Raw genomic sequence first — 22,326 nt, 5'->3', positions numbered from 1 at the left:
TTTATTTAATAATTTCCAACTTCAGATGAAAAGCAGATTCAATATGGCACTACAAAGAATCCTGTTATGTCTGAGAGCATGTTGAGGGTTTGCTTACAGTAAAATACTGTGAGGAGCTTTGGATAAAAGCATCCACTGAATGGCACATGTGCTGTGTTTGATCACAGTCTGTAAAAAACCTATTTGACAAGTGTGTATAGAGAAAACCGACTGGAGGAAATTACTGTAGTGCACTGTTTGTGAGGAGAAATCAGTTTTTTTTATCTGAATGACTTCCTGTATTTCTTCATGTACTGTGATATCCCCTATAGTACTCTATATGTGTTTTCTTTTTTTCTTTAAAAAAAATTAAATATAAATAAATAGTTCAGAGTAAATCGTGCTGATATTCTGGGTCTTCAGGTTATGGGATGAAGTCTACAGATTTGGGCTCCAGTTCCTTTTTTGTTTTTTGAAAAGGTCATTACAATACTGCGTTATGTCAATACAATAAATTAAAAAATGAAAAAAGAATTCTGATCTAGAGACTGAAAACTATTTACAAAGTCCATGAGTTGCTTTTTTTTCTTTTAAATATATCTTTTGACATACTCTGTACTTCACGGCTGATTGTAGAAAAATGTCAACTTTAAGATGAAACATTTAAACAATGATTTAAATTATGAATTATACAAGCAAGGCGAAGGTTTGGTTGATATTTACCTTTGGACTGTTATGGGATCAGATCCATTCAGACAACCTGTGTGGCACTTTGAAGCACATTTATTTTACAGCCAAATATGACCCCAGCAATTGATGTTTAACTACTGATTTTTTGTTTATCTGTGCAACCTTCAGTACTGCTATAGTTTGATAGCAGCATTGGCAGAAAGAGATTCTGTAATATCTCTTTTTTTCAAATATTCAAATTGATGAAGTGATTTGAGCTGTCTGTAAAAATTTAAATCCATCACTAAAAATAATTCAAATGCCACAACCTACAGTCAATTGTAGCACTCAAATAGGCAGAAAAATGAAACTCAAAAATTAATTAAATCCTAAAGTATGAAAGACAACTATGCACCTCTAATGAATGAACTATCTTCAGTAAATGCTTTCAGAAATACATTTTCTAAAGGCCAAACTACAAAATATAAGAGGTGTGTGAGGGGCCACTTTGGTCTGCTCTGGTTGGTCTGGACGTAGTTAAGAGGAACGGCACCTTGAAGTCGTCTCCAGCCGATCAGGCGCTCAGGTGGGGAGGCTGATGTTGGCGTTCTCCGCCAGAGGGCTGGACATGCGTATCTGGGAGCTGCTCTTGCTGAGGATGGACAGCTGAGTCCCACCGTTCACCCCACTGCTGGCCAATGAAGGGTGCCTCTGCTGCTTCAGGTCCACAGCAAAGTACCGGTTCACCGTCCAGCTGCGCCATTTCCTCTTGATCTCCGACTGCACCTTCAGGGAGAAACTTCACAAGGTCATTTTTAATGTACTTTAAGCTGTACCAGCTCCACGAAAAGGTACAGTACACCTACGTTTTGTGGGGTTACATTTTATTTTATTCCCCGTTCCACATTTCACATTGATAAGCAGTATATAAGTTATTTTAAATGGCTTATAAGAAGGAGAAGAAGAAGGAGAAGAATAGTCTTTACTGTCATTATACATGTACAACATATTACAGTGTAATACGTTGTGATATGTTGTAGATGCATATATAAGGACATTGAACATGTATATATACATTGTATATATACATTGTGCATTGTATATACATTGTATATACATGTATATATACATTGTACATGTATATATAAGGACATTTCTTAAGTGTTTATACTTGTATTTTTATCATTTAGAGTATTTCTGGTATAAATCTGTGTCAGATAATAAGATGCTGATCAAATATGAAGAGTACAAAGTGAATGGGTTTATGAACAGGGACAAAAGCTTACCTCTCCATTGAGGAAACAGTAGAGGACAGCGACCACAAAGCCCTGAGGAGGAGAATGGAGACAACAAATAAGAAAAGCTTGAGATGGAGCGGAGACATACAAAAACATCTGTGACAAACTGGTAAAATATTCATGACATGTAGTACTGGTCACACAGTATAATTCCTGGGTATTGAAGTTGCAATTTTACCTCTTTTGAACTTCCAGAGCTGTCTCCACACAACAGTTTGTATCACAGTGTTTAATAATTGGGAAAGATTACAGAGCGCTCACTCTGCTTTTTAAGTGACCGTTGGTATTTTCCTCTAAAGGATTTATCGTTTCCAACATTTTATTTATACAAATATTTAAAAAATTGAGTTTTACACCAGTAGAATGATACAATGTTTTTATCAGTTGTAGACATGCTTTATGAATTAAGCTGTTGTGCATAAAAACGCTTGGTAAATTTTTTTGATGGTACATATCAAAAATGAAAGTATAATTAAATAAAGTGGTGAAACAAAAAACTATGTTTATTCATTGATCTAGGAATGAGGAAAATTATATAAATGATGAATCAGTTATTAAAATAGTTGATTAATTGACTGATTTGATTGTTTCAGTACTAACAACAACATATATAGCCTAGAAAAAGCATTTTGTCACTTCTGTGATCAAGCAAATATTGATGAACACATTTTATCTACTTCCCAAATGCCCTTATTTGAGTATTATCTATAGTAGGGGTAAACTTGAAGCTACTATCAGCATCTGTGTATATTTATAATCACAAAAATGTCTGTATTTGTGTGCCTATTTGCAATTACTCTACACTGGGAGGAGTCTTGGCTTACATCATAAACTGTTAGAAATGGTTCATTCTATACTTCAAATTGTTTACTATCACTATACACATCATATCTCGAAATTTAGCTGCCAACAAAATAACAACTTTTCACCATGCCTGAATTAATAACACAATAAAACATCACATTTATTTGTACCCCACCTTAAAAACGGAGAGAAGAAAAATAATCTAAATAAAAGTTGTGTAGCTGTTGAAGGATTTCGGGGAAATGAACAGTGGAGACAGAACAGTAGGTTAGTGGGAAAATACAAGTGAGGCTTGCATTGGCATGCATATTGCATGATTTTCTTTAAAAAATGAATGTTGATCTTATAATGGGAAGAAATCTAGATGAAAGCAATAAACTAACAAACACACTAAAAAACTCCCATATTGCTTTTTGTGCATACAGTGGGGTGAGGTCACAGATGAATTATACTGTAGGAACTAGATACCTGACTCAAAGAAAATTGCAAGCTGGGTACTGTATATAAGCCACTACACTTTTCTAGGCTCTATGAAAGTTTTACTATAATAATCATAAAACCTTCATTGATTAATTAATGTATCTTATTTGCAGTTTAAGTTGTCTTAACATCTCTTATTTCATAATAGAGGTCTATGGGAAAATGCTTTTTGGGTTGCAGCAGACTTCTTCACTCCACTGAGAAGATCCAGATGAAAATAAAGTTACTAAAAACTAAAGTACTTTAAGTTTCAATTTGACAAAAATAGAAAGCAATTTTTTTTTTTTTGGTCGATTTGCATGCACTTAGGAGACGGTCCCTAACTTCAGCTCATCAGTTTCCAGTTTACTGTCATGCCCTGCTGTCAGTATCAGACAGTATCAGATCATGAGGTAAAAATAAATCACAAAAATTAAAAAAATCCTCAGTACAACATAAAAAACTATAAACTATTAAGTGTCTGTTATAGAGGGAGTTGTGAATGAACGAATGAAGGATTGATTTTGGCCTTCGGCATGTGCAGGTTTGCAAGATTAATTACCATGTTGTACTTCCACTGGGCATTTAATGTTGATCTTGGTGTTCCTTTCCAGCGTGAAGGACAATAACTAATTTAACAGCTAGTCTACACTTTTGTGAGTATAGTGACCTTGTTATTGTACTTATTCATTTCATAATATCATTGATCAAACTCTTTTTAGTCAGTAAAAGCTTCAAAAGCCAACTGCTGTCCCCAACCTTTATTGGAAGTGTTGTTGCATAGCTGAACACCGACACACATTGTGAGGTCTGAATATCACTAGCACTCTTGTAAGCAGCCTCTTTGTATTTAGTATACTCAGATGATTTATTATCCCACTACGCTCCCTCATTCATTATCAGGTATTTCTCTTTAAGTGAAAATGGAAGCTGGAGTAGCTGTAAAAAGCATACCTGGAAGGATCCAAGTCCCAACTCAAAGACCAGTCTCTCCTTTTTGCTGACATCTTCAGGTGAGAAGGCGAACACAGTGTAGTGAATACCAAACAGGGGGATGAGCAGGAGGGTGGAGCGCGCCAGACGCCTACACACACACACACACACACACACACACACACACACACACACACACACACACACACACACACACACACACGAACACATTATCCACACACGCACACAACGCACAGTTTAATTAGATTGAAGTGCATGTAAAACACAAATCAAATCATTCATGTTTCAGTGGTGCTGGTCAGCTGAATGTAATGCAAGAATAAAGCTACATGTTTTCTGCCTACTAGTCGTTTTAGATGCAGGTAAAAAATGTTAATCAAGCCACAAATTGAAAAATAAATACTTCTACCTTAATCTCGAATACAGATATCAATTTTGTTAAAAACAAAGGCTTAATCATTAATTCTGACGGTTTTTCCAGATGGTGATATTCTATTTTTTTTCTCATTGTCAACAAATTACATAATAAAACAAAATCAACATTATCTTTCATTACGATTAACATGGCTGTTTTGAGTCAGTCACACATATATTACACCATCCTGCTGCTTTAAATACTAAATAATACAATACACTTAATGTAAATAAATACTTGATAAAGCATCAAATGTGTATTAATAAAATAGTCTAGAGTGAAGTTTGCTGTAAACTATAAACTATAAATGTGTATTAATCTTCTCTGACTGAAAATAGTCCCTCTAAAATGCACTACTTATTCATATTTGCCAAAAACTACAATGCCCAGCTGTGTAAGGAAATTACGAGCCTCTTAAAATAATAACACTATACATTTGTGACCCATCTTTTAAAAATATTTACATCTTCAGAAAGAACAGACATGCTTGAGGACATGTAGCATACACAAGGTAGAGAAAGGGATGGGATTTGTTGACAATAAGAAAAATGTACAGTAACACCAACTTCATCTTTTCTTTTAAGAGTGAGGTTAGGTTTTTACTGTATTAATGGATTGAACTGTGAACTCATCACAACAATGAGACTGAATGAGAAACACATAACTTTTGACATGTATGATATATCCATGTAGTCACACAGAGTATAAAGTTACATATTTCACTATGTGAGAAAAGGAAATACACAAAATACACACAACAAATGACACCTTAAAATAATGGAAGACACAAATGAGCAAGATGGTGGTTTTCAGAAAGCAGTCCAGTGACCTCCAGGAGTCCTTAAGAAACAAACGAAACTGTTGTACTCTGATCTATTTCATTATGATTCGAGAAAATATATTTAAATAAAAAACTTTCCTCAATAAGTAGATGTAACATTTTGTGCTGCTGTCTTTAACCACTAGCACTCAAAATAAATGTGTGTGTGTGTGTGTGTGTTTTTGAGAGAGAGAGAGAGAGAGAGAGAGAGAGAGAGAGAGAGAGAGAGAGAGAGAGAGAGAGAGAGAGAGAGAGAGAGAGAGAGAGAGAGAGAGAGAGAGAGAGAGAGAGAGAGAGAGAGAGAGAGAGTATGCATTTGGGAGTCTAGAACATTAATAAAACTTTAAGAACCCCTGGTGTAAAACACACACACACGCACACACACATACACACATGCAGTTGACACAAGCACACACACACACACACACAATCATGTGTGTCTGTGGACAAACATACACACACCCACACACACGCACACACACTTACAGTGTGATGGTGGATAACTCTGACATCCTGCACGAATGCTGAACAGCCTGTGTGGGCTCACTGAAGCATTTCTGAGCACAGCTGCTACACAGCACAAAGACAACACAACAATACAACAAAGACAATGTCTTTAGGGACACAGACACGCAGTCTCACACAGCGCACACACACACACACACACACACACACACACACACACACACACACACACACACACACACACACACACACACACACACACACGTTCACACTTGGTCACACATGCACAGGTTTAAGCAACAGATGAGAATGGCATTATCTGCAGGGCCTCCAAAGACAATATCCTGTGGGAGCTGAACAGGAGTGATGTCTGGCTACAGTACAACTCCATAATGAGACTCAAGCCTTTTGCCAGCAGGTACTTCAAATTATCATGTTCTGAGAAAGTTTATCGGAGGAGAAGACACGTCAGTGTTCTAAGGGTAAAACTTTGGATATAAAAACGATAAAATTTCAGTAAAATCCATTTATAAATGTCCTCTTGAAAATGATGTATTGTATTAGTTGGCTAGCAGACAATGCCCTCTGATCTACAGGGAAAAAAGTTAAAATATCAAGTAGAAAAAGCCAAGATGGCAGAATTTTATCTATTATCCAGGGTATCATGTGGTGTCTGATGAGAGAAAAAGGCTGGTGTTGTTCTATATTTTTCTTATTGTTGTCAAATCCCAAGAAAAGACCAAACAACAACTTCCTGATCATGCCTGCGGCTTTCAGCCTGAAGCTCATTCATTCCTTCTGCAAATGCAGATCTTTGAAAATAAGTCACAAATACATATTTCTTTTTCTTTTTAAAATAACAGGGCACTGTAGTCTTTAGCGAACTGTACTTAATTATTTTGTCCATATAATGGTAGGAATTAGTACAAATAAAAAAATGCTACTGAGTCTAAGGTTATGTCTTAAGATGTCTCATTTTGTCTAACCAACAGTTGAAAACCTAAAAATATTTAATTCAGTTTCATGTATCAAAATCATTAATTTGTCACATTTTGCATTTGTAGCTGAAAAAAACAAACTGAAATGCTTATTAATAATTGTAAAATGTCAACCATGTGTTTTTAATAATTTATGGCACAAATGAATAAGCTATATCAGGCTTTAGGATAATCCTTGTTAGTAGGCTCAATTCATTGTTGGTTTTGGTCTTCTAATGGGATTTCTTGACAGTAAGACAAATACCGAACATCAGCAGCCTTATCCTTTAAGCAAGGGTGAATAACATTTCTTTAAGCTGCAGGGCTGTACACAGTCTACCAGAAATCTCAAAATCAAAATATTAAATTGTCCACACACACTTCAGACTGGTGTTTCAGTCAATTTGATAACTGTAACTTACAGGTAAATGCTTGATTCATTCCCTCCAATATCAGGTGATTGCAGCTTCTGGACCAGGATAATGATAATCCCAATGAACAGGATAAAATTGATCTGTGGAAGAAAAGAAAAAATATACTAAATCTCAAAGCCTTGTCATAAATTACACTCACGTCAGGCAAACAAAGGCCTAGCATGTGTCAAAATTAATCCACGGCAGCTGTCATACCATTATGGAGGCCACAACTGGTCCTTTGATTACCCACCAGAGGGCAGTGTTCTCATTCGTATCCCAGCATCTGGAGGAGAAGGAGGAGGAGAACAGTGTATTTTAATAATCGTTCAACATGCTCTCCTTCACTTTCGCTGCACACTTTATAACATGTGGCACATACAGTGTGTCAATATTGTGGACATTTGCAGAGTGAAAAGGCAAAGTCAGAGGGGATAGGAGGATTTAAAATGGAAGCAGGCTGTAATATTTGAGAATGATATTTTTTTCATTACAACTACTTAGTACAATGAGTATAATGTATGAGTGTAAAACTTCTAACTAGTGCTTGTTTTCTGCATCCTGTATTGTGCTGAGAAAAAAATTGAAAAACTTAGGAAAGATGAAGGACCAGTTATGAATCTTATCACATGAAACACATCTCCATTTTTCTAAATTTTGACCGGATTGCATTGATTCAATTATTCTAAAAACATGATCAAGATAAGTGTATTTGGTGATGCCATCAGAGAAGGCAGTTATTTTGTTTATGGATTTATGTATTCCCTTCAATCTTAAATGGTAAGTTGCAAAGATGCAGATACGATATTTAGCAAGAAATTATCTTAATGCAACATTTAGACTTTAGTGTGATAAACAGTGCCTTGGCTGAAGTATGAAGAGATATTGGGACATACCCAGTGTCATGAAAGTGGAGCCTCAGAACTGCCCAAACAGTGACACAAATGGTGGGAGTCCCTGTAAAAAACAGTGAGCATTAATACAAACAGTCCACTTTTAAAAATAAAAATCTGATATAATATTAGGTGATTGCCATGTTCATCTGCATGCATCTGCATCAATCATGCTTTTTTAAAAATTGCAATATACTGAAACAACAGATTCATGTTTGATTGGTTGTAACCCAAATTGCACTGTTATTTCATTACAGCCTCCTTACACCCAAAAATGTGTTTTGCTAATGTGTTTTGCTTATTGTTGTTTACTTGGATGTTTGAGCTTCACTGTGCAGAATGATGTACGTGAAGAGTTTAACATTAGCAAGTGGTTTTCAAATCAATCTGCTGAAGAGAGAGTGTTCCTGTGCTTATCAAAAACAAGAGTTTCAGAGGTGTACATATTGTGCAATTTGTGAAATCACAACTAGCTGGGAAACCAATCGTGTTCCAGCGTGCAGTTTATAAAGGTATAATGTGTAAAGTAAGAGGCAGCAGTTTAACCTCTAAAATAAAAAAAATATTTACATATTCATGGATTCTACAGTTTTTCAAAGAGGGAAAAGTAGTAGATACAATTTCACGTATTTTGTGTGGCCAAAACATATCATGCCCACAAACTAACAAAGCAGAATATGTTCATATGTCTGGTGGGGGTCCTAATGTATTGGAAAAATCATATTATGTACAAAACCACACATTTTTAGGGAACGAGAATCCAGAATATCAGTTTATTTTAATAAATCACCCCATTGCTCTCTGTATTTTGAAAAATCTCAAATTGAGTCTAAATCTGCATTTACTCAAGGAAATGTGCAAGAAAACTGACTTCTGAATTACATCACACATTCATTATTCTGAATTTACAAATATACCACAAATCTGAAAATGTACAGAATGAACAGTAAAGAAGTTGCTGCCTTCCTTCATTAATGATAACTACTTGGGAACAGACACTTACCCCATCCTACGATGGTGTACCAGTAGAAGTAGCGTCTTTCAGGAAAGAAAGTCTCCACCAACAGAGTGAAGAGATACAGACCTTCAATGAACAGCCAGAAATAGTTGGACATGACACAATAATGGAGGAAAACCATCACTGCTTTACACGCCACCTGCACAGGGAGACACACGGCAAGTTGCATGAGTGCAGCAAAAGGCAAAAGATGGTTAAAATGTTAAAAACAAGCTGCCTGTTAGTTGAATATATAAAGCCTGGAGAGCACAGTAGTTATTAATTCAAATGTATAATCTAATTAAAATTAAAAATAATGCTATGCTTCTTTTAAAAAAAAAAGATTTTTTCTGGCATAGACGCCTTTATTTGACAGTAAAGAGACAGGAAATTATGGGAGAGAGAGGGGGGTGTGACATGTAGAAAGGTCCGCTGGCCGGGACTCGAACGGGGGTCTGCTGCGTATACAGCATGCGCTCTTAACCACTCGACCACCTGCGCACCCCTTTTTGTGCTTTTTATACCATATTTCATTTTTGTGTTTGAAAAATGTTCTTCAGTAAACAGTTAAAACAATGACATTGAAGCACATGTCAACTTGGACAATATAGTTTAAGTGGGCTTTTTCAAGAAATAGTCAGAGCCACACCTGGACATTGGACAATCCTTTAAGGGTATTTAAAGATGTTTTTTTATTATTTCACTTAGAAGCCAGTGTCAGTTCTGCAACAATATCATCATCAAAAACTGCCAAAAACTTTTTTAGTAAATTTAAAAATTTGGAGGGCAAATTTTGTGACCAGATGATTGTCAGTTCTATCCCCAAGACCAGAAGAATAAATCTGGGTGGGAAAGTGAAGAAGCAGGACTTGCCCCTCCCTCATTATCACCACTGAGGTGCCCTTAGGTGCAAGGCCCTTAACCCCAACGGTTCCACTAGAACTGCTCAGTGGCCAGCAGATCAGACTGTGATTGTACTGGCCAGCTTCCAGGTATGAATATGTAATTGTGTGAATGTGATCAGGGCTTTCCTGAAAAAAAAGAGCATTGCTCTCAGTGAAACCTTAAATAAATTAAGGCTAAAAAAGACTTGCAGGTTGTTCATAAGCTTTCTTGTTTCTTTTACACAATAATATACACCAGCATTTTGTTGCAGCTTCCAAATGGAAAATCCATGCATAATGTTCAGTCCTTTTTTAAAAGCTCAAGACAATAAATGTCAGACTGACAAATGTTCTTATTCCTGTAAATCACATTGTAAACAGAGATTGATGTCACTAAGGTGACAGGGTTGCAAATCAATGCACCATACTGCAATTACTCTAAAAACTTATGAGACAATGAATGAAAATGCAAACTGTTTCTCAGTCAGCAGGAACATGTCACCTACATGTCAGGTGGGCTGTAATCTAGTGACATCATGTTAATGAAAGAGTCCATATTCTGGGGTAAACCAATTACATCACTGATCTGATTCACTGTATCATGGTGTCACGATGTTGACCTGTGATTGCCATGGCAACAACGGGAAAGCAGAGGGTTTTGAAAGAAGGGCAAAGTAACCATTGATATGTTAATGGACTAGAAGATTTCCACTGGCCTTGCTGAAGCCATTAGCGTACCTAATTAGGTTTATTTATCATGCCTGCTTAACAACAGTGAACAATGTGTTGTTACCAGACAAAGCCTAAGAGCTTGTTCTGCATTTGTAATCAGAGTATTAGTCATTTAAAAGCGTGTTTGCTTTATTGAAGTTCCTTCAAAGGTGCATATCAAACAGAAAAGACTGAAGGAGAAGTGCTTGAAGCTCTCTTTATATCTCATACAGAACAGACATGATCATATTTTACAGACATGCTTCCTTTTATAAAATGAGTGGCTGCCCTTTGACTTGAGTCTTCAATAATGCTATATGGAAGTGATTACCTAAGATTCTTGAAAACACTGTGCTAATACTCTGCAAACCTCTTAAAGCAACTAAAAACATGCCAAGAATTATTTTGGACCATTTAGAATAATAAAAGCCTCATTTTGCAATTAAGTGCTTCAAATTTAAATTAATTAAACAATTAGTATCGTGAATTGTAAATGACCTCTTCATTTTTTCTTTATAATACAACATAGAGTCATGGCTGTTTTCGGTCTTGTTGATGAAAACCATATGAGGAAGTAGTTTATCAGCCATAGATAATGTGTAGAAGTAAGTTACTGACTGTGTGTATGAAGCAGTGGTCGCTGTCCTCCTGAGAGTACAGCACGCCATCCTTGATGAAGACTGAGATGGCTCTCAGAATGAAGGACACAAACAAGTTCATGTGAATGAAGTTCCTGGTACAGTGGAGCTTCCTGGATAGAAGAGAGAGAAATGTTTACCAATCCTAAATTGTTTGTTTAAAAAAAAAAAATGTTAATGTTAAAATGTTCTTGTGTTTACCCTTCTGAACACCTGGCTTTTCCCCCTTGATTTTCACTCCCTTTATTCTCAGGCATAGTCACTACACGTTGCAGTGGAGATATCTTTAAAAATTTGCTGTACTTAAGTCAGTTTGATTACGCCATCTATAGCACTCAGTTGGGTGCAGAGCGGTTTTCAAAACCTTTTCAGACAGCTTACATCCAGGAAGTTGGCAACAGAAAATATCCTTCAATATGTAACCTGTTTATGGTGAAATTTTTATAGATAATTCAATTTTTTAAAATTTAGTTTAGTTCTGTGGGCTTACTGACAAGGTCCTCTGCCTCCTGCTTGGACGGTCTCTCTATCACATTTTTCAAAACAGTTTTTAAGTGCTCAGCACCTAAAGTACTAGAACTTATTACCTGCTCTCTTCAGTCAGGAATACTTCCCACAGCGCTTAAACAGCTGTCACAAAACCACTTGAGCAACCTTGATGCAATAGTTACTGCTAATTATAAACCTCTCCAACTTATGTGTGGAGTAGCCCAAGGTTTAATTCTTGGACCACTACTTTTTAATTTCTATCTACTTCCACCCGCACATGTTATACGACAACACAAAACAAACTATCATAATTATGCAGATGATTCACAACTGTACATATCCCAATTTCCTGATAACCTAGATCCTTTACATTCGCTGACTCAGTGTACTGATGATATTAATGTATGGATGTCAGAGAACTTCTTAACACTAAACAAAGACAACACAGAAATACTCATATTTGGTGAAAAGGTTTAGAGACAAAAAATTGCAGCTCCTCTCAGCTCTCTGTCGCTGGAGAGTTTGAAATCTGGGTGTAATCCGAGATAGTGATCTAAACTTTAAGAGCCATATCAATCATATCACAAGATGGCCTTCTGCCATCTAAAAAACATTTCAAAACTAAGGGGCTTTCTATCACAATCAGACTCTGAGAACCTAATCCCTGCCTTTATAACAAGTATACTAGACTACTGTGATGGTCTATTCACTGGGCAGCACTGCAGCAACTAGAGTTAATTCAAAATACAGCAGCTCATGTTCTCACCAGAACTAAAAAGTCTTTACACCTGTTCTTAAATCTCTGCATTGGCTCCCCATCAAAACTAGAATGAATTCTAAATGGCCTTGCACCTCAGTTAATAAAAGACACGCTAATTAGATACAAACCAGCAAGAACTCTCAGGTTCACAGGCAGTGGTCTTTTAACCATCCCTCATACTAACTCTAAAGCAGGAGAGGCTGCCTGGAACGCCCCCTTGTGTGTGTGTGTGTGTGTGTGTTTATGTGTTTTGTATATATATTTGACATTTGTGACTCCTGTTTAACTGTACTAAAACCTGTTGATGCATTTTGATCTGCTGAATCTGCATTTTTATGGTTGTGTTGTGATTACATTGTCATTTTACATAAAGCACATTGTGTTGCATTTTGTACAAAATATGCAGCTGTGATGATTCTGTCTGGTTTTCCTTTGCAGATTTTCACGAAGACGCTGTAGATCTACACTCTAGTCTGTTTCACCTTATTTGACTTGCAAATTGTTTTTAACCAAACTAAAGATTGCCATGCCATGTGGAAACACAAAAAATAACATCTCAATTGCTTTTGTCTGGGACCATTAAAGACGAGACATACCATAGAGTACATTGCTATAATAGATTAAGTTAGGATACTCAGCAATGCCATAATTTGGCTTGTCTGTGACAATTAAAAAAGAAAAGAAAAACAGAAACAAGTTTTATGCAATTTTAAATTAACTGAAAAATGTATCAATAAGGTAAAACAAGCAAACACATTTTGTGGGTTTTGACACTATTGTTTTTCATCGGCTGAATATGATTTTGAGTTTTTGCCAACAAGACTCAAAGGGTTAAAGACATTTCTCAGAACAAGCTAAAGGACACCTTTTTACATACAAAATCCCACTTTTGAGAAACCTGCAGTTTGAAGTCTTCATTGTGATACTCACCTAAATCTGCAGAGGATGACCATGGCTGTAGTGAGAGACACCAGAGATGTGCTGTAGCCAACTGTGTACAGGGCCTTGACCGATGGATAGTATGGGTCCTGATGTTGGAAACAGAGAATGTATTAACAGCATGTATGTCTATGATAGATGCAAAGATATGAAACTTAAGATGAGGTGAGAGAAGCCGTACAGGTTTGCTTGCTGTAGTGTTTTCATAGGGGAAGCAGACGTCCACATAGTGAGGGAAAGGTTCAGACCAGCCATCCTCCGTACAGTTGCGACTCACCCTCCCCATTTCTGAAAGTAACAAATGTGCTTGAACTGCAGTGGGCAAAGTTGAACTGAATAGAAATTATTTTGGAATACAAATACATTCAAAACACATTTAGTGTCTTAGTTCCACTGACCATCATCGGGGCCCATGAAGTCATGGAAGAGCTCTGGACAATTGACCACCACAACCTCACCGATACTGACCGCATGCCAGCAGGTCAGATTGTCCCACATCCATGGACACACTGAACAGCAGAGAACAAAAGAAACAGAAACACGTGTTGGTCAGAGTTAAGTTCCAATTCAGAATTTCTACTGTTATGTCTCTGAGTAAATGAATCTGACATGAATTTAAGGTAATTAAATTGGAGATAATAGAGTTTGCAAAGATATCTGGCATTTTCATGACACTGACAGGGACAAAACTATTGCTAACGTGAAAGCAAAACTCACTTCTCATTCAGATCCATTTAACACTTTATTTTAGGTAGTATGTGTTGATAGTTTACAACTGTGACAGAAACTACAGCCAAAGTGTTTCTTTTTAACATCTCTTAAAATTACATGCACCTGTGTTCTCCTCAGAAGGTGTAATATATAACAAAATTTTACTAAACCCAGTTCAATCTATTGTTTTTGTTTGGTTATGATCTCCGTCTATTCATCTGACTCTTAGAATAAATCTCACACCATTTATTTTCTGCACAGCTATCACAGCTTTGATTTTTCTCTATTTGTCTCCATTTCTTTCTGCTTCCATGTCTTTTGTCTCCAGCACTACCCCGTCCCTCCTTCTTTCTCCTTCCATCTCTCTAGGTTTACTGTGTTGTTTATGCTCAGGTGATTTTATAGTGCCGCAGAGGCAGGCAGGTGCAAGTCTGATTGTATGTGTATTCACTCGCATGCATTTTGCTTATGGGTTCATCTGTGTATGTGTTCTTAGACATGCATGTGTGTTTGCAGACCTTTCTCTATTCTGCTCGGCTCTATAATCTGTTTTGGTTCTGTCTGGTGAGCCGGACACGAAGCCAATTACCTTTTAAAGGGCAAATCTGAGCCAAATGAGCCGCACTGAGCTACGGAGGTAACCGGCTTAATAAAGCACTCTGTCTGCATCACTGGCTATCTCACACAAGATCCCACAGGGTGCTGAATCTTCAGCGGGCTGCACAGCATACGCTCTACATACATATCACACAGTCACAGTAGACAATAGATGTATGCACAAACACAGGTGGATGGATTCTCAAGATGGACAGAAAGTCTTTCTCATTAAAGTCGATTTGATTGAATGACTTACTGAGATTTCTGAGTCATGGTGTGCAAGTGTCAAAGAATGCAGCTCAAAAGTTCAGATTCAGCATTAACCCACAATTTTTTGTTAAACTTTAAACATTGGTAAGAGAGGAAAAACATTTCATAATGCACTTAGAAGATCTTCTCCTATACTAATGATTGTTTTTCTTACTGATTAATCTGAAGATTAGTTTCCCACTTAATTGTTGAAATTTGTTGCACAAAAAAGTCAGAAAGAAGTGGGGAAAAAAGGCAGAGGCGATATCAAATTGCAGGTTTTGCCCAGCTGACGATGATATAAAACAGAAAAGCAGAAAAATGTCACATTTGAGAAGCTTGAGTTGGGAATAATTTGTGTTTTTTTGCTTGAAAAATCACATACAATAACAATAATCAATCTTAATCATTATTGTCATTGATTAAGCCCTGAATTTGACTCTGAAGGGTAATCAAGTGTGCTTTCCTATAATGTGACACTCTCATATAAGGTACCTAAATGGATTGGATGTTTTAATTCTGAAATAATACTTTCCAGGTCATTTTAGAGCTGCTATTCATATCATACTGGCTAAATTCAGCAGGATAGTGATTACAGCACCAGAAAGCAAATCATTACATTGCAATTTCACACAGCCTGCAGACTAATCTGAGGTTTGAGTATCCCAATTAAAAATATCATGACAAATAGATTATACAATGTGCTTTTAAGAATAGATTTGGATAAATCTGAAAAAGGAAAAAGATAAAGAAAACAATTCCTCCCTATCTATAAACACTTTTCTTTTCTCATACAAATTGTTTCCCTTTTTTCATTTGTCTTTTTCCCCTTTTCTTGCTATTTTTCTGCTACCAAGTCGGATTTCTGCAAACTGGGCGTTTTTATTTCCTCACCAACGATTTGCTGTCAGCAGAAACACAACATAGTTCCTTTTAAAGGGACAGGAGGAGACAGGTTCAGTTATAAGGTCAAGGCAAGCCAACACGGGCAATTATCAGTTCTGAAATTGGATAGTTGAACACAAAAATAAAAAATACCCATGTTGCAGAAGAATAAGGGGAATAAAACAACGACCAGATACCTACTGTTAACTATAAATGCAAGTGTGAAGTGAGAACAAATTATGCATGTGAGTTATTTATACCTCCACTCTAACCCACCTCAGGGAATCAGACTTTATCAAAAAAGATATAAAAATGCAAAAGAAACGTAGATAAAAACACATTAAAAGACAGCAGCTTACTGTGCAGCACACAGGAGGACTGCAGGACTGACCTTTAAAATATACAGCTGAAAAACGAGCTGAACTCACGGCGCCTCTCTCTCTTTAAACTTGTTATCTTACACTCTTAAATCTTTTATGTTTCATGTTATTTTCAAGGTGCCAGTGGCCGTCAGCGAAGCCATGAGTCACAGTGCAGTCTGGGAGTTGCAGTCTGTTTGGTAAGTTTCAAACAGAGAAGCCTGCAGCAGTTGCTAATGAAAACAGTTTAGTTCATAGCCAAGAAAATAATTGCTTCCAGGCTTCACATACCAAGTTTCCTGTGTTTGTGGGAAAAAGGGACATGTGGGGAAAATGCGCAAGCAGCTCAGCGTGACATTGCACAAGGCATTTGGTTTGAGAACTGTATATCAGCGGAAAGTTGTTTGTGCTGTATAGTGCCCTTTCGGGGTGATATGAAAATGATATAAGGCTCATCTTTCATCCTTACATGGCCTTCTATGACCTTTTCAGAACTGATTGGATAAACTGAAAAATGTCTGATCATCGAGAATAAACAAAAGGTTATTTTTTAAATCATTTTTAAGACGTGCATGGCTTTTATTTACCAACAGTCTTGTACTTTCTGAGTCACCAAAGACGTCAACAGTTTAATCACAGACAGAGCCATAAAAACAGGTGACTTCATGCCAGATTATTGGAACAAAAGGAATGCAAGAACACATACAAGCACACATGCACGTTCATAGTCTTGGACACATCCTCACATACTTATATCAAGTTCGTCAGTGGGGTTGTGCAGCGCCATATTCTCCAAGCATTTCTCATGTTCACGCTTCATTATACAGTGCTCGGACTCCGAGGCCACCTGGGGGAAACACAACAAACACACACAAAGTCCCACTAAATATTGATTGTAACACTGCACCATCAATCATTTGTGTTTTTATTCAGCTTCTTGTTATAGTTGAGGGGGTCTGACATGAACACAGTATTAGCTGCCAAGTTAAAATAACATTTACTGTGATATGATGTTTTCTGTGTTTTTGCTTGTGCTCTTCTCACCACTTTGAAGTGAGCAGAGCTTTGTTAGAAATAGGTGATGTCAGGTATTTACACGGACCAACCAGAAGAGTCAGAAAGCCTCTGTTGCTAGGGAGACGTACTATCAGTCAAACTCATCAAACCACTTGCTGATACTTCTCATGGAGCAGACACTGGTTGTGTCCAAAATCACTCCTTATAATATATGTTAGACCTTCAATCAGTTAATGCTTGTAAATTGAAATTTTGGACAATCACCATGTCATCACTGACAGGATTATTGCTGCACAATATCATTTTTGAGAGGGTGCTGTGGCCTGTAGATCATAACATTTCCACTCAGTGTTCAGACACAGCCATTTTTATTTATTTTTGGAGTATGATTCCTTTAAACATTAATTTTTATTGTTGCTCATTTTGTCACACATATTTAATGTTACAGAAATACAGGTCACACTCTTCAGTGAAACAGCAGTTATAAACCAACTGCACTGATAAACCTACTCAGCACCAAACAGCAGCCAAAGTTAGCAATTGGCCAGTTTACCTTTGACAAGCATTTAACACATTCAGAGCCAGATATTTCTCTCAGGGGTTGGCAGAGACAGAAGCAGAGCTAAAAATTAAATTTACTTAAATTTACCTTGTGAATAGAAGCATGGTTCCAGGTGAATGCTACAATAATGTTGCTTTGTGTCTGCTAAATAAGCAACTGTTTGCTACAGTAACACGTTTGCCAACTACTCTGTAAGGTGATAATATGTCAGTGTTGTGTTTGCAGGTTATTGTGTTGCCCTAAAATGTAATTAAAGCACACGGGGGAAAAAAAGGTTACAGGTAATGTTACCTCTTGGTATACGTTAAATTAGTCAAAATGGCCTTTTTGAGTATTTAGATTTATGTGAACATTAATCGTTTTTGATGAAACATGTTGAACTCAGAGGCGTACACCATCATACCTGATTTGGTGCGACTATCTACTTTAACACCATCTGTCATGTCAAACTGCTCTTGACATTTTGTTTTAGCAGAGGAGATCATTAGTCAGAGATGTGTGTTTTACCAAATAACTCTTGTAATTATAGCCTTCACACCCATGTTCTGCTTCAACTGCAGATACACCACGTTATTGAAAGTGAAGATGGTCCAGTATCTGTAACTGTCACCGGAGCAGGTGGATGGTAGGTGCTGCCTTCTTGGAGGTGCAGTCAGGGAAACTGTTTACTCAGAGTTAGTGGAGATACTCTATGTCTTCTCAGTACGCCCCCTCCCATCTCACTCTGTTAGGCCAATCTCTGTTTTACAGCACTCTAGCACCCCCACCCTTAACTCTCGCTATGAAATGATAGGTGTAATATGTCCCAGCCCTCTGAGCCATGGCTGACTCATCACTCTCTCTCTCTCTGCCCTCCAATATGAATTCACTTCAGGCCTCGCTGCCTAGATAAGATAGGGCATCAACTGACTGTGAAGATGTCCCCTGATTCACTCCCTTTCTTCATTGCACTGCCGCATGTGGGATGAATATGAAACAACTGCATGCATTATGTGAAACATCATTAAAGCTTTCTGGTTTGGGTTTGTATCTTTTTTTAAAACGTCATTATTAACTGCATTTCCAGATAATACACCAAGAAACTGTGCCTCACCTGGATGGGGAAACAAAAAAAAGACATGAAACGCCTATCTTTTTTATGATCTATAATAGTGTTTTGATAATGAAACTGACACTGGCATTGTTAGAAAGACCTTCCTTTACACACGTAGCTGGCACCCATGTTGCTAAGCAGCAGGTAACTAGCTAGAAGCCAACACATACTGTAGACAAGCCTTTCCCAGAAATGAGAAATAATTGGATGCAAATGACTAATATCTGTTTGGCATGAGTGCAGACAGGCCTGTAAGATGGCAATATGAAATGTGCTTTTCAGTCATGTATTTATATGGCATACTGGACAGAAGGCAGGATATGTGTGTTGCTGTTTTTATTTTACTATTATTACAGTCGCAATTAATTTAAAGTGCTTTCTTTTCAGGCACATAAACACACGCTACCATACATACACACACACACACACACACACACACACACACACACACACACACACACACACACACACACACACACACAACACACACACAGTTTGCACAGCTATCTTTCTAGGACATTGCATTGACTTCCATTCATTGTGGACAGCCTAACCCTAACTTTAACCCAACCTCACTACACACCTTACTCTGAACCTTAACCAGGACCTCAGAAATGATGTTTTGCCTCATCAGGACCAGGCTTTAGTCCCCATTAGGTATACTGGTCCAGACAGGGTCAGTGTTTATACTGGAAGAGATCCCCAAAAGGTAACAAAAACACGCGCACACACACACACACACGCACGCACGCACGCACGCACGCACGCACGCACGCACGCACACACACACACACACACACACACACACACACACACACATTCCTAAACAATGTGAAAGTAAAACCAACATGAAGCAACATGATACATTAAGATTTATCATTTATCATCACCCTTTGGGTTTCTATTATTATAGTGTGAGAACATGTAGGCGGGAACTGTTGAATGCGGCTCTGTGTCTATTTCTTTCAAAACAGACACTCTACCCCGTGGCTAATCAAACTCTTGTTATATTTCCAAACTTGTTTATGGGCCTTTAGGGTTGACTGCAATAGTCTTGCCTTTGTTTGAGGGTATTTAAGATCTGGCTGAATACTCACTTGGCAGAGAGTGATGGTGATCTTAGCAAGTGAGCAAGTGGTGTTGGGTATTTTTCTCTCCAGAATATAGTACATTATATTTTTGATTGTATTTTTGATTGCACCACCTCAGCTGTCAATACTTGTCTGTGTGTTTTCTTGAGTGATAAATGCTATTTTTCCACCACAAGAGCAAGCTTGAATGCATGTGTTGTTGTCTGTTATGCTAAACTGCATGGACACTATTAACGCTAAAACACTTTTATCCATGTATTCATACAAAATCAATAATTTACAAAGGATTGGCAGTCAAGTTCAATAAATTATTACATTATTTTTAGCCGTATTAGCAAAATGGCTCTAGCAGAGTATCGATCTGTCTATTTAACACTTTGGTCCAGTCTGAAATATTTTGAAATTGTTCGTTTGTTGGTATGAATTTTGTGTAGCCATAAATGATACCCAGGGGATGTATCCTACTGAGTTTGGTAATCCTCTAACTTTCCTCTAGCAACACCGTGAACTCAAATTGGCCAAATACCTGCAGCTGTACTGTATGTGATCTAAAGTGCTAATTAGCAAACGTTAGCATGCTAAAGCACCACTAGCACAGCCTCACAGTGCTGATAGCATGGCTGTTGTCAAATATGCACAACTTATTATGCTACAGTAACTTTCTGTTTAGATAGTTGGTTGCTTTTGATTAACAGTGCTACAGATGTGTCCTAGCAACAAATCTGTACATTACTAGATCAGAAATTTCTTAAATTTTAATGTTGCAATTGTAATTTTGTAAGTATCAGTAGATAGAAAACTCTAACCTGGGACAAACACCATGTAATCATTGCACATCAGAGGACCGATCAATGATCTATTTTTTTAAAGTGTGTATCTTGTTTTCTGCTCCCTGTGACTCCTCTACAGTAGCTTCTAAATCTCTCTCCTCTTCTCCTAAAAACAGATATCTGTCCAGATAAGCTGCCCATTTTGAAGCTGCAGAACCCCTTTTCCCTCCCCAAGGCTATTTTCGAGGGCCAGATAACTCCCACCACTGGCACACTATCCAGATCCATTTGACACACAATGAGTACATCACCGACGTATCTGCCACATCAGCCGCTGAAGGTCAGCAGGAGAAACACCTCACATATGTTAGCTGTTAGAGGGCAATGTTAACATAAAGGTTAGAGAAGATGTTTGTGACTGCAAGGTTGCATTGTGAATGCATTTCACAATAACACACAGTAACTATCTTAATCAACTGCTACAATTACTATTTTACTAGCAATTAGAACATTTGAGGAAGAAAAAGAGATATAGGCCTACCAAAAGGGTAACAACTAAAAGATGATACTCATGATGAAATTATCATTATGTTACATATATTCTAACAATAACTATTCTAAAAAAAACAATTTCTGTATCCAAGTAGTTTAACCATGGGAACTGCTGCTGTGCTGCATCAGAGCACTGGATACAATTCCTCCCACACATCTTGCACAACTATTCTGCTTTTTATTTCAATGAGATCACTAATAAAAGTGAGTCAGAGCAGATGGATAGGCAGCTCTCTGGTCAGCTAAGCCATCTGTTTTTGTTCTAAACTGCAGCCAGTTGCATTAAAACAGACCTGATCCAGGATCTGTAATATATGCTGATGTGCTGATGCCTTATGTAGTGATTTCTGTCCTTCCAGCACTTGTCAAAATGTACGTATGAAAAAAAAACCCTAAAGAAGAAGCTGACACTGTTATATATTGATATATGTGTACACATTCCTGTATGCTCCTGAACACCCCCATCCACATACACACACCTACACATGTGTACACAGTAGATGTATGCACACAAACTACTCACCAAGGGCAGCAGAAAGATTGCAGTCAGCAGGAAGCCTCTCATTGTCTCCTCTGAAGCGCTTGTATCAAAAAAAGGCTTTGGTTGTGTGTGTGTGTGTGTGTGTGTGTGTGTGTGTGTGTGTGTGTGTGTGTGTGTGTGTGTGTGTGTGTGTGTGTCTGTGTGTTTTCACTGGGATGCACTGAAATTGCTCCCCTCAGCTTCAGCTTCACCACACTTCAGCATCAAGGGCTCTGTAATACAACACACACAGGAAAAAGAGTCTGAATGTATTACCCACTGGATCACTTTATTAAGTTGTTGTACTGCATATGGAAAGCAGGACTAAATACTCTTATTGTTCTGCTATATGCTCA

The 22,326-nt window shown here is 37.5% G+C and overlaps 1 protein-coding gene across 1 annotated transcript; it reads right to left on the bottom strand.

Moving 5' to 3' along the window:
* Nucleotides 1-1,230: 1,230 nt before the first annotated feature.
* LOC133990312 (pituitary adenylate cyclase-activating polypeptide type I receptor-like) lies at nt 1,231-22,111 on the bottom strand. The gene is made up of 13 exons (XM_062428589.1): nt 21,974-22,111; nt 17,116-17,212; nt 13,963-14,073; nt 13,746-13,852; nt 13,556-13,653; nt 11,357-11,489; nt 9,150-9,303; nt 8,150-8,210; nt 7,470-7,539; nt 7,263-7,354; nt 4,164-4,293; nt 1,935-1,976; nt 1,231-1,434 (listed from the first exon to the last, which is right to left on the bottom strand). The coding sequence occupies exons 1-13, from the start codon at nt 22,013-22,015 to the stop codon at nt 1,231-1,233; spliced, it is 1,341 nt and encodes a 446-aa protein (XP_062284573.1). The 5' UTR covers nt 22,016-22,111.
* Nucleotides 22,112-22,326: the final 215 nt, after the last annotated feature.

Source organism: Scomber scombrus, chromosome 11, assembly GCF_963691925.1.
Source record: "Scomber scombrus chromosome 11, fScoSco1.1, whole genome shotgun sequence".
Lineage (NCBI taxonomy): Eukaryota > Metazoa > Chordata > Actinopteri > Scombriformes > Scombridae > Scomber > Scomber scombrus.
This window is presented reverse-complemented; position numbering and strand designations above follow the sequence as displayed.

What these genes read in the sequence shown, in the direction of transcription:
- LOC133990312 (XM_062428589.1), bottom strand. Translation starts at nt 22,015, where the DNA reads ATGAGAGGCTTCCTGCTGACTGCAATCTTTCTGCTGCCCTTG. An exon ending in CACTGACGAACTTGATATAA is followed by an intron (nt 14,074 to 17,115) that starts GTATGTGAGGAT and finishes TCTGCTGTTCAG; the next exon opens with TGTGTCCATGGATGTGGGAC. An exon ending in ACACTACAGCAAGCAAACCT is followed by an intron (nt 13,654 to 13,745) that starts GTACGGCTTCTC and finishes TTCCAACATCAG; the next exon opens with GACCCATACTATCCATCGGT.